General features: G+C 38.2%; 1 protein-coding gene across 1 annotated transcript in view; it reads right to left on the reverse strand.

Annotated features, from left to right (window-relative positions):
• The window catches only part of LOC141433106 (cardioacceleratory peptide receptor-like), a gene marked incomplete in the record, with an annotated part of 97,894 nt that overhangs the window by 12,460 nt on the left and 67,504 nt on the right, over positions 1-17,930 (reverse strand). The window contains 5 exon segments of the mRNA XM_074094947.1: positions 6,419-6,514; positions 13,061-13,243; positions 15,402-15,497; positions 16,461-16,554; positions 17,876-17,930. Coding sequence (XP_073951048.1) covers positions 6,419-6,514; positions 13,061-13,243; positions 15,402-15,497; positions 16,461-16,554; positions 17,876-17,930 — 524 coding nt within the window.

The raw sequence follows: 17,930 nt of genomic DNA on the forward strand, positions 1-17,930 counted from the left end.
AATTCGTTTCGTGTTTGGAACCTGAATTTTTGGCAGCAATCACATGTTAACAGGTCCCGGTAGTAATTTTCCAGAAGTCATTTATATTCATAAAAAGTATGTTACTTATTGAATCAAGCAAGTAAAACAGCCCTCAAAATGTAGATATAACTAATAGGTCGAAATGTATTTTTGATACCACACGAAGATTACAAATTAATAGATACAACACATCAAACCAAACATAAAAGTAAAACATTTTCCATTGTCTATGTGCGTTGCAGTACCTAGTACCTAGTGCAAAATGGCCATAGCTCATTAGTTTATAATTACCTATTGCTCATTAGAAGCAAGACATTAGTATTTTGCTACAACTCAAAGATTGTGAACTGACAAGAAAGTAAATAATTTGTATAATTATGTATAAAGTAAATTATAAACAAAAATATTTCATATTACCCAAGACCATAGGGCTGACGCATTTCTCGTCCAACGTGGCATCACAATCCAGCACGAAATTGCAGCCTTCGGCAAGGGCAAGACTTAAGCATCGTCCTAATTAGAACGCGAATGCGCGATCGTCGTACGTTCGTACGAGAAAAATTCGCGCGAACCTACGATGATGATCGCGCACTCGCGTTCTATTAGGACGATGCCTTAAGCGAATCGTATTATATGTACAGTTAGGTAATATTTAGACCAGTGTCATGGATTCCTGGACAGCAGATTGGGAATCTAGGCATTTATCAAGGGACTTGTTCGAGCTTGATGTCAGGTGCCGGCCAGCGGGTTTCGAGGAGCCCCGGCGTGTCTGGTGCCTGCTGAACAGAATCAGGACAGAGGTTGGTAACTGTGCGTCCCTGTGGCACAAGTGGGTGTGGTGCGAGTCGCCACGGTGTCCGTGTGGCTGCCCAGAGCAAACAGTCCGGCATATGGTCTTTGAGTGCCCAATCACCAAATTTAGCGGGCAATCGGCAGACATTAAGACCCTCTCGATAGATGCACTAGCATACCTTAAATCTAACCTATTAAATATTTAGTTTAAGTAGAGAACCAGAAGCCATACGATAAATAAATAATAATGGTTGAGAATGATTCTCTAAGTCACAGTGTAATTTGTTCTTAATCTCTACATCGTTAAATTACTGTACAATTCGTAGTTCGTGCCATTGACATCTTATGCGTCGACGCAAAACTAAATTTTGAATGTCCAAGCTGAAACTTTGACAACTTATTCAAAACTTGTCAGATTCTAGAAAACTCCCGACTTAACGCGTCTAACCTTTTATCTAAACAATGTTTATGGCCCATTCTGCAAAGTTTCATGGCAGTCCCATTTAGAGGCGGTCAACGGCCCTGTAACAAATCGTCTGCGTACATTCCTAGAGCTCGTCACTCTAATTAAATAAAACATTTAAAAATAAATCAACATCTATTACAATATCTATTTATACACGACTTGGCAGCTCGGCTAGCAAACTTACGTATTTCAGTTAATCGAGGCGCCTTTACTAGTTATTTAGTTACAATAAAGCCTAGATTTGTATTTTTCAACTGAAATCATGTTTGTCAGCTTTCGGTAAACGCGTGACTATTTTGATGTGACACGCTCAATCCAGACGCGACATGTTCTAACATAGACATGTTTATCACGACATTAGTGGTCTTGTTTACAACGCGAGAACATGTGAGGAGTATGCCACCGTAATTAATTATTTGTAGCTCTTTCTTGATCATTTTAGACCTATTTAGTCAATGTGGGATACAGTGGAAGTATGTTACTATAAATATTAATAGATACGTCTTTTTGGATGGTGTTAATTAAAAAGAAATGGAGTTGTAACGATTTTTTAAAGCTGTCTTTGTGATCTTCAACACACGTTTGCCTCACGACAAACTTACTAATATTATAAATGCGACTGTTTGTGAGTGTAAACGTTCGTTGTTACTCGCATTTCAATAGCTTAAGCTACTTTTGCACTACCTAGATTTTGAGAATTTTCTCTCCGTTAAACTGCGTTCACAAAACGCACTTCACTATAAAAAAGTACGGCATGTGCATAGACAAAAACAGTTATGAATTTATATCGTACTAAATTTTTTTCGCACTTCCGTCCGCGAAGGATTTATTTATCGCTGTCACGCGGTAACTATGCAACTTTTCGGGTTAAAAAATATTCTATGTCCTTCCTAGGATCTCTTATTATATCTGTACCGAATTTCATCTAAATTGCTTTAGCGGTTTGAGCGTAAAGAGGTAGAACAGAAAGAGTTACTTTCCCATATATAACATTAAAGTTTGAAATGAATATTTTATTAAAATTACAAGAATTGTTCGTATTTATTTATTCCGCGTTCCTTGAAACGAGTCGTCTCGTAATCATGGCACATGCAATTGTGCCGAAATTTGGAGCTCTTTTAAAATCAAGGTACGCGAAACAAAACGCGAATTTAAATAATAAAATGAGTAAAGACCGTTCACGTACCTACTTATTTACATTTTACTTCATGTGTCCGTAATCATTGTTTATCCACATAATGAAGAGCGCACGATTATTTATGTCTCTACAAAATGTACGTAAGTAAATTTAATCTAAAGATAAATATAGATATACGTATTGGTTAATCATAGTGGTAAACCCAACAAACATGTTTTGTTAAGAAGATTATAATTTTCTTACACGTAATTATCTAAGTTACAAGCTAATTACCTATGCAGGTGAGCTAATAGGTACTGCCACAGAATAAACAAATCATATTAAAATTATAAAAAATATATTTTCATACAAATCATCGCGAGAAAACCTGCACACACTTAGTATTAAGTTCCCAATCCGCACTGGGCACGCGTGAGAACTATGGCTCAAGCATTCTCATTCTGAGGGGAGATCTGTACTATTTTTTTTAGCAAAAACTAGTGATCGAATTGGCTTGAAATTTGGTATGTTCATATATTATACATAAAGAGGATAATTTAAAGAGTTATACAATATACTCTGAATGGGTACGAAACATTTTAACAGTTAAAATGTGTCATATCCATTTTGGGTTCTTCGAAATAAAGACGTTAAACATTCCAACCTCACGTGCCTATTAATATGTACGACGAACATCCAGGAATCTTTAAAGCGTACGTAATTCTATTTTTACTCCGGCATGCTCTCATTTTTAGTCAGCAGATATTAAATCAAGGAACATTTCACTCCTGCTAAAAGCTTGTCAGTGAAACTTGGCAGGAGACGCGGTTGGGGAGGAATTTTAGGAAAGTTCACTACTCTGTCGACCCAGCTGTCGATTGTCGGGGCGTGTGTGAGTTACGGGATGTTTACGTGGCTCCTATTAGAGTTTTATCAGATTGGTGAAGCCAAGCGAGTACGCAATGTTTTCGCCACAAACGACGTAGGCGCAACGTTTCGTCGCGAGTGTACCTAGGGTAAACCCTCCAGTGAATGAACACTTAAGAAACTTTTCTACTTTGAAAAATCACTACTCTGTACTTATTAATAATTATAAGGGTTTTCTGTAATTTAATCAATCGTTATTTAATAAACAAGAATTTGATTTCTGCGATTTTTTATTACGTGTATAGTTTTTGAGTTATGGAAGAATTTATAAAAAAGTACCCAAAAACCTAGTAAATGAACGAAAAAGTTAATGAATGAACAGAGTAAAACCCAGTGAATGAACATTATTTAGATAGTTTTAATCAACATTTAGAAAAACATTTTTAACATAAAACGAAGTCTTCTTCTTCAGTTATTATTATATAAAATCTTGAGGTAGTTACAGCACCTTCAGTATTCCAATTATGTTTCTGTATTACAAAAATACATACATAACCCCCCTTCCCCACCCTTTGTCGGACCCTAACGTATTGCTCCTCTCCTCTCATCCACTCAAAGGTTGACTGGTAGAGATCTCTTAAAGGTATAAGTCCGCCTTTTTTACAAGTATCTTAAAGTTTGTCAGTTGTATTTTGTTAATTTTCTTTTGTACAATAAAGAGTTTACATACATACATAATTCTATTAAAGTAGGTACAAATTAAGCACCTTAATATCTTGATTAATTAAGCAAACATTATTAACCTTTTTGTGGTCCAATCACTGCCACATAACGTCACTACTTTTTTTTTAACTCGTAGCTCAAAATAGATATTTTTTCCGAGTGAACTTTATAGACATTACATCAAGGTTCAATTTTTTTGACATATTGATTTTAGATAAGTACGAGATTTTTTCAGTGACGATAATGCGAGCTTTATAATAAAACTTAGTAAATAACAAACATTAAACTCTATTGATACTCGTATTCTAATCAGTCCGTAATCAGTCTCTAATTAGTTAAAAGTATCATCATTTGGGACAAAACAATGTTAACAACCCACTTTTTAACTATAGATTGTGGCTAATAACAATAAGCAACTTACTACAAACAAATTCTACATCATTTTTTAATCATTTTTAATTTATATAAAAATAAAAAAAATCGATCAAAATAAATCAATAAAACAAAAATATATATAATTATATAGTAATTCATGACAAATAAAAGGTACACATTAACTGAACAATTGTTTTAACTGTTCCTATTTCCTTTCCTCGCAATCCCCATTTTCTCCTCGACGTGTCTATCCACCCTCGTTGTACCGGCTTGGGTGACTATATGAACGTCTTGGGTAAAATGGCTTGTTTTATGCTCTTGTTGTACAATCTAATATTATTAACAAGTCCAATTTAGGAAGTAAAACTATCGTGCATTTCGATCACGTCCATCGTTACCTACGTTGTTCATACATAGGATTAGTAGGTATCTAGTAAATGAACAAAGCCAAATTTCTATAGTCCATTTACTAGATTTTTCATTCCAATGAATGAACACTAGTGTCCCAATACTAGTTCAAAGAAACAGAATCGTTTTCTATGCAGAATCTGAAAACACAACCTTAATACGATTACGTTAACATTTAATTTAGGAAAAAACTATATTGAGCCGACACCAGTAAATGAACAGACTGTTCATTTACTGGTTTTAGAACATTTGATAAGCCAGTAATGGAACACCTAAAAATATCAACTTAACTGCAAATTAAGCCACTAAAGAGTACATTTATAGAAAATTTAACTCTTAATCTAACCAATAGCTAAACTTTTTAGTGGTATACATGAAATAAACAGTTCAAATGTTATTCCAAACATGCACTGTTCTTACCTGGGATCTAATTTTTCCATACAAAACTTCAAAAGCAGAAATACGTGAACTTCAAACGCCTGCCATGTTGAAATTGGTCGAAAATAAATTTACCGATTGTTGCCATTGCATAGGAAATCGAGTTGCCGGTAAGAAAAAAAATACGACAGTTGGTGGAAATGTCTATATTGCTTATTTTAGGCAAAAAACGTGATTTTGTTCATTCACTGGGGGGGGGTTCATTCACTGGAGGGTTTACCCTACAACGAACGCTCAAGCGCGCAACGTTTCGCCGCAAGAGTGTGACGTTTTCGCCGCGAGCGCGCGACATTTTCGCCGTGAGCACGCAGCGATTTAGCTGCGTAAGCACCGAGGACGCCATGTTGTACCTACACTCCTGTACAATAATAATATTTGACAGCATAGGCGTTATACGCAGTAAATTACGCGTGTATTTTTTTATTCCACTTGTTATTAGTTCTAAGAATATGGTAGATGAATTAAAATTCCGGGATTTAACTAATTTTCCAAGAGAATGCCCAACAATTCCATTATGGTATGCATTAACGTTGTGTAAAGAACGTCAGCACAGGATTCAGAGGCCTACTTATATACATTTAACGTTGAGTAAGATGAGTGAGATTAAGCGATTATGTATACCACTTTAGAATCCGGATATACATTCATAATTATTCAGGATTAATTGGATGTAAAGAGGTAAGCAAACTTACACATACGACACAAGACGAAGAGGAACACGAGTAAGCCCGGTTTCCACCGCGAGTGGAGCGGACTCCTTAATGACTTAGTTTAACTTACCTACATCGAAGAACTTCATAGAAGTCCGGTGTACTTTCATGCAGCTGATCGTTGTACCTACGTTAAACTAAGTCATTAATGACTCCGCTCATCTCGCGGTGGAAACCGGGATTTACGCTCGTTTTGCTTCAGCCTATCAAAAAATACGTTGACAATTTTTTTTTTTTTTTTAACATAGGCTTGCGTTTGGCCACAATCACGCCTGATGGAAAGCGAGGATGAGGCCTACGATGGAGCACGCTTGCCTAGTAAATGCTCATTCACCCTGGACTTGAAAGCGGCCAAATTGTAGTGTTCAGGAAACACAGTCGCAGGCAGGGAACTATATCCAGTTACTTCTAAAGCTGATAGGGATACTTTACAACACATTTGAGCAAAATCGTTTTGTTCGAATACTTCCATAGTTGTTATAAAAAAAAGTGTTGACTCACCAAAAACAATGACGAAAGTCATTTTGACTGTCTTGATTTTGGCCTTTGGAATGATACCCCTACTGCTCGCCCGACGTGTGTCTAAGTCATCGCTGTCTGCAAGAAAAAATACAAGATTAATTTTGTGTTTTTACTGTCATCATCATCTTTATTGCCAGCTAAAAGATATCTTGGTGGACGTAGCCAACGCCCCCCCGCCCTAAAAGGCCAATGACACCTCTTATCTACGCCTGCCTGCACCCATCGAATTCTTGCATAATCACCTAGCCTTGTCTAATGCGCACAAATTTAAACAAAATAAAATGCGACTTTTAATAGTTACTAAAATAATATTATTATAGTACAGGTCCATCACGTGCTAGTAGTCAAACTATGTCCGACATTTTTCGAATCAATCCGTGATTCTTCATAAAGGTCAGTTCAAACTGGACGCCAGCCGTGAACCTTGAACATCCTACTCCAATACTTATTATAAATGCGACAGTTTGTGAGCATGTTTCAATGTAGTTTTAATTCAAAGATTGCAAGCTCTCATATTTTTGTACTCTCCGTATAAAACTGTTTCCTTTTCATTACCAACATTCGAGAAGCAATAACGGGAATCATTACTTCGGTCGACATTCCATGATTGATCACTATCAATAAAGTTTTCTCGGTTGACAGACAGAGATAGAACTGTAACGCAATACTAGGAAAATAAACAGGAAAGGGAAATACTTACAGTCAAACGTACAGAATCCCTATTTACATATGAATGATATTTGTATACTTTGTAATAATTTACTCATGTCACCTATGAGCCGAGTTCAATAAGGTTCAAATTTGAATAACTTTTTGTCAAAAAAATATTTTCAGTGAAAGTACTTTGATAACAGTCATCGTAATCATCATCATCATCATCATATCAGCCATAGAACGTCCACTGTTGGACACAGGCCTCCTCATAGCACTCCAGTTGCTTCAGTTGGAAGCAGCCTGCACCTACCCGCGGCTTTAACCAGGTTATATCCATTTCGTTGGTGGACGTCATAGACCTTGTCCAGATGAGGCGATTAACGCGCGAGGTACTGGGGCTACATATATCCCGTCCAGATGATGCTGCGCGTTTCGCAACTCGACTGTCCAGATGATGCTGCGCGAGCGCCGCGCGAGTTTAGATACCCAGGCGCCATTGCTGCGTCCACTACCACACGCGCGACTCCATGGCGAGATTTTATATTTTTATTGTAGTTTGGCAATCCCTCCCAGTGTAGGAACGCGCGTAAAACGCGTCATCTGGACGCAATGTAAAATGAAACGCGCGAGTCCACTCGCGCGTATATCGCCTCATCTGGACAAGCTCATACGGTGCGCTTGCCGATCCGCTGTCTCAATAGAAATAGAAAGAAGCTTTATTGTATAACTGTGTTTTTACAATATTGGTAGCTTGAAATAAAGTCTCAACGGTTTGTCCTTCTCGGACGTACAATGTAAAATATAAAATAACAATATAGATAGGTAAATTTTAAATAATGAGCCGATCAGCATATGCACAAATTATCAAATTATTTTCATCATTTTTTAATTAATTAGTTTATACACACAGTTTGGGAACTGTTCACTAACTTCATGCACGACTCTCCATGTATTGTCGTCTAATTTTAATACTTATGACCACTGCATGTATCTCAAAATCCACAAGCAGCAGGCAGCAGACTTTCTACGTAGAGCTTGCTCTGGGAAAGCGCAGGTTAGGCGTTTTGCGCCTTGTGACCGTACATTTAGTACATAATTTGGGTTCACGAGTCGCATTCGGTCACATGAGCAGAGCCAACCGATTTAATTCGTAGAAAATTTCGCCGTCGACGGATACGTCGTGGAGGACATCATCAGATCATCTCAAAATCAACACTGTCTAAGAAGAAGTTTTGCAGACAACAAGAACCTATAAAAATGGAATTATGCAGGTCATTGTTACCTAAATTGATTGATATTAATTCGAGATTAGAAATCAAGATTCTGATAACCACGAAGTTCTAAACAATCGAAAGTAGAATCAACTTCTCGCGTCGTTAAGAAGTACTTGATACCACATTTCGGACACGTATAATAATACCCCTCTTTACCCGACTAACTTTTATAAAGCAACCCACATAAAATCAGAGCCTAATCTCGTCATATTTCATACCCACCCGTCGTCGATTCAAGGCACGTTTCATTTAATTTTCTCTGATTCCCGTTTTAGTTTTTCTGCCCATCAATTGTGGCAAATCGTGGGGATGTTGACGCTACATTGTTGATGGAGGGGCGTGGATGACGGAAATGGGTTTCGGTTGTTTTCATTTAACGTTGGTCACTCTGTTTTATCAAAAATTTGATAAATATTAGTTTCGTAAGACTCTATTTTATTAAACTTGGATAGCTTGGGATCTCAAGAGACCAGTAAGTTTGTCTCACTGATAGTAGTAAATAAATAAATACCTATCTCATAAATAGAGGAATCGATTTAAAGAGGTTCATCATCCCAGCCTGTATACGTCCCACTGCTGGGCACAGGCCTCCTCTCAGAACAAGAGGGCTTGGGCCATAGTTCCCACGCGGGCCCAGTGCGGATTGGGAACTTCACACGCACCATTGAATTGCTTCGCAGGTTTGTGCAGGTTTCCTCACGATGTTTTCCTTCACCGCAAAGCTCGTGGTAAATTTCAAATGTAATTCCGCACATGAATTTCGAAAAACTCAGAGGTGCGAGCCGGGGTTTGAACCCACGACCCTCTGTTTGAGAGGCAATAGGTCAAACCACTAGGCCACCACGGCTTTTTTAGAAAGAGGTTAGATTAAAGCTTTTTTTATCAAACTGCGATTATGTATAGCATTATGTATGTTGTAAACAAATTCGAAAAGTATTTTTAACGATGTCTCAGTTAAAGAAGTCGGTAATGAATCGCCATTATTTCAGTTACTGAAGTAAAGAAAATAATGAGGTAAAAAGTATTCTTAAGATATCTCAAAATCCTGTAATTTTGAATGCCTATGCAATGTTGCTCCACGCTTTGAGTTTAGACGAGAAAAAAAACATCCCCACTTTTCATGCAGAGGAAATAGCCTAGATTTTATTTGAAATTTATTTTACAACTTTCCATCGTGGCTAATATTATAGGTACAGGTACACCTATAAAAAATTACAGCTTTCTAGTACTAGCAGTCTCTGAGCTAGCCGCAGACGGACGGACATGACGAAACTACGAGGTTTAATTGAAGGACTACGGAACTCTAAATCGCGAGTAACCATATCCTGTTAAGTGCTCTATGCTAGTATAGTCAGCAGCAGAAGTGGTGAGCAGTTGTTGAGCTCAAAATAATTTGCACACGACTTTATGGTTAAGGTAATAAGAGGGTGTGTAGGGCATTAAGTAGAGATGCAACGGATATCTGGCCAGTATCCGGTATCCGGCCTATCCGGCCACTATTTTACTATTCGGCCGAATACAGGATAAATTGAAAATACAAACTGAAATATAGATGCACAGAAAAACCAGAAAAATAAGACCAGCAGCTGGTGACCAGCAGTGGTGTAGTGGTACAGCACGCGGTACGGAATACCGAGGACCTGGGTTCGATTCCCAGTGCTGGTCTTATTTTTCTGGTTTTTCTGTGCATTTATATTTCAGTTTGTATTTTCAATTTAGGTTTTACGGGATGCCCGTAAAAGTAAAATAATTTGGAATTGAAATAATAAAATACAAAAAGATTCCAAAAAACCAATCTTAATTTGAATACCGGAGTTGAGTAATATCCGGCCGGATACCGGATGGTAAAAAACTTATAGTTATTATTAAAAACTGGTATTTATTTATGAATATATCAATTATTGACATAAGTTTGTTATTCTAAGGGGCTGTTTAACCTCCCATTGATTAATTTTAACTGACGGATAAATGTGATACCGTCCCGCGTCTATTCAAACAAAACAAACAGAAACGACATCATATTTATCCGTCAGTTAAAATTAATCAATGGGTGGTGAAACAGCCCCTAAGTTAATTAATTATACTCTACAAGTTGCAACCTGCACGCACACCTGCGCGCACGCTGTGTCATGCGCATGTTCGAATTAGCTTTATTTAATTGTAGGTAAAACTAGGCCGAATATCCGGCGGCCGGATATCCGGCTATCCGGCCAACGGTCCTGTCGAATATCCGGTATCCGGTATCCGGCCGAACCACTATCCGTTTCATCTCTAGCATTAAGGCTGCGTTTCCACCAGAGATGTGCGAGGACGCATCGCGAGGAATGTGTCTGTCATAAACAAAGCCCGTACTTTTGGTGCCGATGACATCAATTTGACGTCACGCTGCATATAGGATGATTCCAATTAGTGTTTCGTCATCTCACTTCTTACTGATATAATAAATGCGAAAGTTTGTATAAGTCTGTTTGTTTGTTACTTCATCACTTCTACACCGCTAAACCAATTTTGATGAAATTCGGTATGCAGATAGTTTGTGTCCCGGGGAAGGATATAGAATAGTTTGTATCCCAGAAAATTGCATAGTGCCCGCGGGATAGTAAAAACTGAATTCTACGCGGACGGAGTCGCGGGTAACGGCTAAATAATTAATAATTTTCCAACCTGTCAAATAATCAGTACAGGACATCTAAATAGTTTTAGGAAATTCCCACGGGAGTTTTTCACTATCCCGGAATTTCAATTCAACAGCTGTATCTAATGAATTACGCATGCGAAGCCGCGGGTAAACTTACACAGCAGTTAAATTGAAATTACCTAACTCCGACGAACTGTTTCCACTAGAGCAGCGCTGTGCGAGGATAGATAAATGAAACTTTTCTATTGGTTTATGATTTATGACCGACTAGCCGTTATAGGAGAGATTATCCCGCTGGGACTATGATTTTTTCCGGGATAAAACTATCCTATGTCCTTCCCCGGGACAAACTATCTGTATACCAAATTTCACCTAAATCGGTTCAGCGGCTTAGACGTGATGAAGTAACAAACAAACAGACTTACAAACTTTCGCTTTTATTATATTATATATAATGCGAGCCGTTACCCGCGACTCCATCCGCGTAGTTTATTTACCGCTATCCCGGGAAAACTACGCAATTTTTCGGGGTAAAAACTATCCTATGTCCTTCCCCGGGACTTTTGAACTATCTGTATACCAAAGTTCACTTAAATCGGTTCGGCGGTTTAGACGCGATGAAGTAACACACAAATAAATAGACTTACAAACTTTAGCATTTATTATATTACTAGCTTTTGCCCGCGGCTTCGCCCGCGTGGAATTCGGTTATCGCGCGCTGTTCCCTCGGGAACTGTGAATTTTTTCGGGATAAAAAGTATCCTGTGTCACTCTCGGGTCCATAAACTATCTCTATGCCAAAAACCACGTCGATCTGCCGCTCCGTTTCGACGTGAAAGACGGACAAACATACATACACACAAGCATACAAACACGCACACTTTCGCATTTATAATATTATCAGTATGGATATGCATATGTAAGTGGGACAGAATAGACAGACGCGTTGGTTGACACACACATTCCTCAAACAATCTCTGGTGAAAACGCAGCTTCAGAGCTCCAACACTTCTCAACTTTTACTAGCTGACTACCCACCACATCGCCTTGGACGAGCTTTACGCGTACTTACTCGTGTTTAGTGCCCAAAATCTGATTGTTGATATTATAATAAAACATTTTACTTCGCTTTGATGTTGCTGTTATCGTGAACTCATTATACGGCGAGAAATTATTTCGTAACGAGGCATAAAATGTATATTTATAGGAGTTTGAATACAAGAAACACGGAAATCTACGGATTATTTTGTACAATTCTTACGATCTCGCCGACCTTCGGCTACGTCTGACTAACCATGAAACAATCTTTATAGCAAAACTACTCGCAGCTTTTGCCCGCGACTCCGTACGCGACATAGAATAATTCTTCAGGTTGATTCGGCCGGCCATGACCAACCAACCCCACTGGATTCAGTTTTTAAGGCTACCATATCGTAAATACCAGTTCAAATGGGAAGGACTTGTCTTCCGGCTTATGATGATGATGATATCCTACTACTTAGTATTTTTAGTAAGATAAACAATATATTTTTTTGTTATGTTGAAAACAAAAAGGTGTTAAGTACCTACATTGTTTACTAAGCGGTCACTCTGCAATCAAAAGTGTGGAGGTTTAATTCAATATGATAGTTAATGATTCATTATCAATAAAGGGCGGACGATGGATGCAATATGGTGACGAAAGCATAAGATGGACAAGACTTTTATTAAACTTCCATTATTTTTTTTGTATAAAAATGTATAGAAATTTGAGTGTGATAATGAGTGGAGTGGAGTTTGAACCCACGACCCTCTGCTTGAGAGGCGATAGGTCAAACCATTAGGCCACCACGGCTTCAGAAAGGGCATATCATGGTTTATATATCCCAGAAATCATCCCCCAGGATGAAAAAGGAAGTAGAATTTTTTATGTGAACTTTGACTCGTTTATACGAATAGGAACTACGCCCCCCTCTAATTCGGAAAGAAGGTTTGTGTCCATGCAGTGGGAATAATAAAGGCCGAAAGAGACAAAGTGAAAGAAAGAGATAGAGGAAGAGAGACAGCTACACTCACTCTGCCTGCTAGCCGTGGCCCGCCGTCCTAGCACCCGATGGCTCTTCTGCCGGATGGTGATCACGATGACGCCGTAACACGCCGAGATGGTCAGCGCAGGCGCAACAAACAGCGATATGAACACCGTCGTCATCCATATCCGCCATTGCAGTTTGCTGATGCCTGACCAGCACTGAAGTTTACCTGGGGTGGGAAAATTAGAAATTGAGAACACAAATCACTGTTAATATATATTTCTTTATTAGTCACTTAAAAATTACAGCATTACAGTAAAAACCAATGCGCTGTAAAATTTAAACATACAAAAAAAGACGTACAGAAATAAACAAAGTAATTAGGGATAGAAGAAGAAGAAGTTCTTACTATGGTCAAAGAAAAAAGAATGTTACTGGAGACCATAAATTGTCGAATGGGAAATATGATAGGACACTTGATAGGACACGACAATTTCTTTCTTAACCTACTGGGAGGCAAAATAGAAGGAAAACGAGGTAGAGGAAGACCAAGATTTACCTATTTTAACCAGGAGAAGGAAAATGTGGGTGACGTGCCGTATCAGGAAGTCAAACAGCTGGCCAAAGACCGTGCGGAGTGGCGATTACTTCACCGACAAGAGCATAGCTCTTAAATTTAAGAAAAAGAAGTTTGAGAGTGATCTCTTCCGTTGATGTGGAATTTTGTCTAGTCGAACTTGTCCAACCAGTTGCTAAAACAAATCGGTTTGTTTTTATGACACAATTATAAAGGTTTGATTTCAAACCAGAAAACCGTCAAAACTCTCGATGTTTTCGTGTCAAAAGCCAGACTTTTTTAACTAATTTATTCACGTCATTCAACGCGAGACTCATAGTCCTACCACTGGCGTCCCTTCTTGATTGTGTTTCACATAATCACCGATACGATCCCAAAGATCGTGCCTCAATGCATTCACTTAACAATATGCTTCGGCTAGTTTAATCCAAAGAGGAAATCTCTTCGAGGGTTCCCAATGTGTCATTAATTCAAACGCTTGAAAGCGCCATCGACGGCAATTCATCTCTCATGCAAAATTCGAAGCCGTTCAAACAACAGTGCCATTATTTAAGTTCGGTTTACTAATGTTTCGGCGAATAACGTTTGGCAACCTGTTTCATTTCGCAACTTTTCATTTCCCAACTGTTTAATATTTCTGAAACTGTAAATATTTCAGGATTTTTATAAAACTAACCTAACCTAACCCAAAGAGTGCTACACGATGGCCCTGAAATAAATCCTGAAATGTTTACAGTTTTAGAGTTTGCGAAATGAAAAGTTGCGAAATGAAACAGGTTGCCAAACGTTACGTTGCGAAAAGGCAGTACTCGTTTAAGTTCACAATCAGGTACTGTGATTAATTTATTTGAAGAACCTTTCGTATTCCATTGTATTCAAATATTATGCAAATATATTCATGTTCTAGCAAATTGGTATTTATATGAAAATCATTGAGCAGTGCCTTGTAAAGATTAAATAATATTTAAGAACATGAATATGTAAGGCCGTTTATAAATTCATTAGGTTTTCTCCGTAACAGTCCAATAGGATTGGGTTTTGATAGGGTCTACGGCTTCAGAGAGTACGTATTCAGTTTCAGTATTCATTTTATTTATTGCATTCATGTAACAAAAGCTGTTGTAGTCAATATGAACCGTGGTAGGGTATAACATATTTTATACCATTGCTTACAATGCAACGAGTACAGTCACCATCAGATAATAATATAATTATCACAAGAAACACTCCATTATAATAAGTATACCTATAGCAATACGTTATTCAAAGTTACTGATCTTATAAAATTCTGCAGAGCGGCCAGCAAACATGTAACTCAGTATGATACGAGTATAATATAATTAATAGATGAGATTGTTTAAACACTCTGGCTACTTAAGTAAAGAATAATAATATCTTGCAAACATTAACTTAATTAAATTGATGAAGAAGAATCTTTTGTAGCCTTTCTGTTTCCTTTTTTTTGCAAACTAATCTTTCAATAAGCGTTTGACGTTGATTGATTGAAGTTCAGTTTGATTGAATTTACTTCTGTCTTCATCGTGTACTAACTGTTGCCTGCGACTCCGTCCGCGTCTAATTCGTTTATCGCTAACTATTGTAAATTGAGATTGAAACACATAGTTTAGTAAAATTCATAAGCAGAGTTTATTCCATCACAATAAAAGAAAAATTAGAGAGACTGGCAATAAAAATAAATGTCAATACAAATCTCTAAAAACTGTCAGAACATGGAGTCGGCCAGGATTACAATAAGTTTCTTATTTGATTGGCCTATTGTTTGGCATCTAGGAACCAAAATTGTAATTACCTTGTATTTTGTCCTCGTCAAATAAGATGAGCATTGGAATGCAAAACATGAAGCTGAGGAACCAAGCACCCGCTATGAGAGCCCTCGCTCGACGCCCTGTAAAAAAATAAAGTTGATACTTGGCATTTAACAAATACCTAGCCTGCTCAGCAGCAGAAATGGATAAGATGAGGGAAGTATAATAGTGTCTTACTGCTCACCATACATTTTGACTTTTCATCATCCCAGCCTATATACGTCCCACTGCAGGGCACAGGCCTCCTCTTGGAATGAGAGGGCTTGGGCAGTACTTCCCACGAGGTCCCAGTGCGGATTAGGAACTTCACACAAACCACTTCGCAGGTTTGTTGTACAGGTTTCCTCACGATGTTTTCCTTTACCGTAAAGCTCGTGGTAAATTTCAAATGTAATTCCGCACATGAATTTCGAAAAGCTCAGAGGTGCAAGCCGGGGTTTGAACCCACGACCCTCTGCTTGAGAGGCCATAGGCCATAGGTCGGCTCGGCTCGGCGGAGATTTTGACTTTTACAACAAGCTAAAAAGGTTAAATATGCGAGCGTTTGTTCAATATGATTTTCGTCGGCACATTTTTGTTGACATAGTACGAGATTCTATAACAGTTTCAATGCTATCTTGTAAAAGTACATGATGTCTAAATTATCGCAAAATTAATTGAAAATGCCATCAAGTTTTGTAGAACTTGACCATGAAAATGAGGCGATAGAAACGCTCGAGTGATGACCCAAAAAATGCCTGGTGCAATAATAGACCAGTCTTTTGTATACGCATCCAAATCATCCCTTTTTTTGGGCTACTTCATCCTCGCTGACCACTTTCGCCGCACCTACCATGTGGCAGTGTGAGCCCACCTGTGAGGGTGCATTCCATATACGTATCCAGTCTAGTCTCACTTTAGCTTAGCAGTCGTTTTCCCTAAGTCGTTTTACTCTACTCCAAAGGTAGTAAAAGAGTGTATTTGTAGCACGACTACCGCTTTTACTGCTGATAAACTAGTTACTAGATGAAAGTGAGAATAAGTGATACGGTAAATGAACTTACAACTTCCAGTGAAATTCATGGGGTGAGTGATGGCGTCACATCGGTCTATACTCAGTGCCACTAGCACGTAAGTTGAAGAATATGTTACTACACCCTGGAAAAAACACTTGTTAAACTTTTTTTTGTGGAAAAGAGTGTCCACTTGGCCAGCGAGTAAGTATGTGATTGCTGATGGTAAGTGACCATCCGTGAAGTCTCGCAACACCATAGATTACAGGTGCATTGTCAGTTTAGAGGGTTCCTTACCATTAATCAAAGCCTAGATATACTTAGGGTTTGCTCCCGGTACTGAGTTTGTATGGCGAGAACCGGGAATTACCGTAGTACCGTAATTACCGTAGGTATTTGTATGGAAATCCTGTACCGGGTGCAAACCCTAGTCCCAATGCTGGGCTCAAACCTCCTCTCAGAACAAGTAGCTTGGGCCATAGTTCCCACGCGGGCCCAGTGCGGATTGGGAACTTCTCACGCACCATTGAATTGCTTCGCAGGTTTGTGGAGGTTTCCTCACGATGTTTTCCGTCACCGCAAAGCTCGTGGTAAATTTAAAAGTAACTTCGCACATGAATTTCGAAAAACTCAAAGGTGCGAGCCGGGGTTTGAACTCACGACCCTCTGCTTGAGAGGCTACCTCGGAACACAGCAGCACAATCACTTGACTGCAGGTAGAATCAATAAGGTAATGAGGAGATTAGTCAGATAGTAGCGGCCTTATGGATAAACCTTGCATAACCCTACCAAAAATCAGTCAGTTAAAAAATCAGTCAATTAAAAAATCACTAAAATACAACCACGTGCAGCAGCAGTCCGTCGCGCGCGCAGCGGGCGCAGCTTGTGGGGCAGACATACATACCTAGTTCTCGTTAATGCAGATCATTCTCAATAGTTCTTGAACACATGATAGAGGATTTAATATGTATGTATGTATGTAAACTCTTTATTGTACAAAATAAGTAAACAAACACAGAATACCTATATGGATATAGATAAAATAATTGTATTTACTTATTTATTTTTTATTTATTTATTACATACACACAACTGTCATTACAGGTTTATGTATCCTAATTCAACAGTGTGGATTTTTACTAATAAGCTAATAAATTACAAATTAAAATTATAACACAATACATGTAAAAAGTAGAGTGTGGTTTTTGTATTGCATGCAACTGTACGTAATTAGGCCTCAAAACACTCATGTGTCCCTATTATGAAACTCTGCTTCGTCTCCTTTCATAAAGCGACGTCAACGATACAGTTGCATAAAATACTATAGTAACATTGTGTAGAAATACAAAGGTCGCGCCTCCACTTTTCCGAAAAATCGAAAAAATCTAAATAAAAACAAAACACGACACTCAATTTTCAGCACAAAATACGTACTTATTCAATTTAGACAATTTTAAATAACTCACCTGTAAATATTTCACTAATTTGCAGCCCAGCGAGCCCGCTAGCCACGAGATCGTC

Source organism: Choristoneura fumiferana, chromosome 12 (genome assembly GCF_025370935.1).
Source record: "Choristoneura fumiferana chromosome 12, NRCan_CFum_1, whole genome shotgun sequence".
Lineage (NCBI taxonomy): Eukaryota > Metazoa > Arthropoda > Insecta > Lepidoptera > Tortricidae > Choristoneura > Choristoneura fumiferana.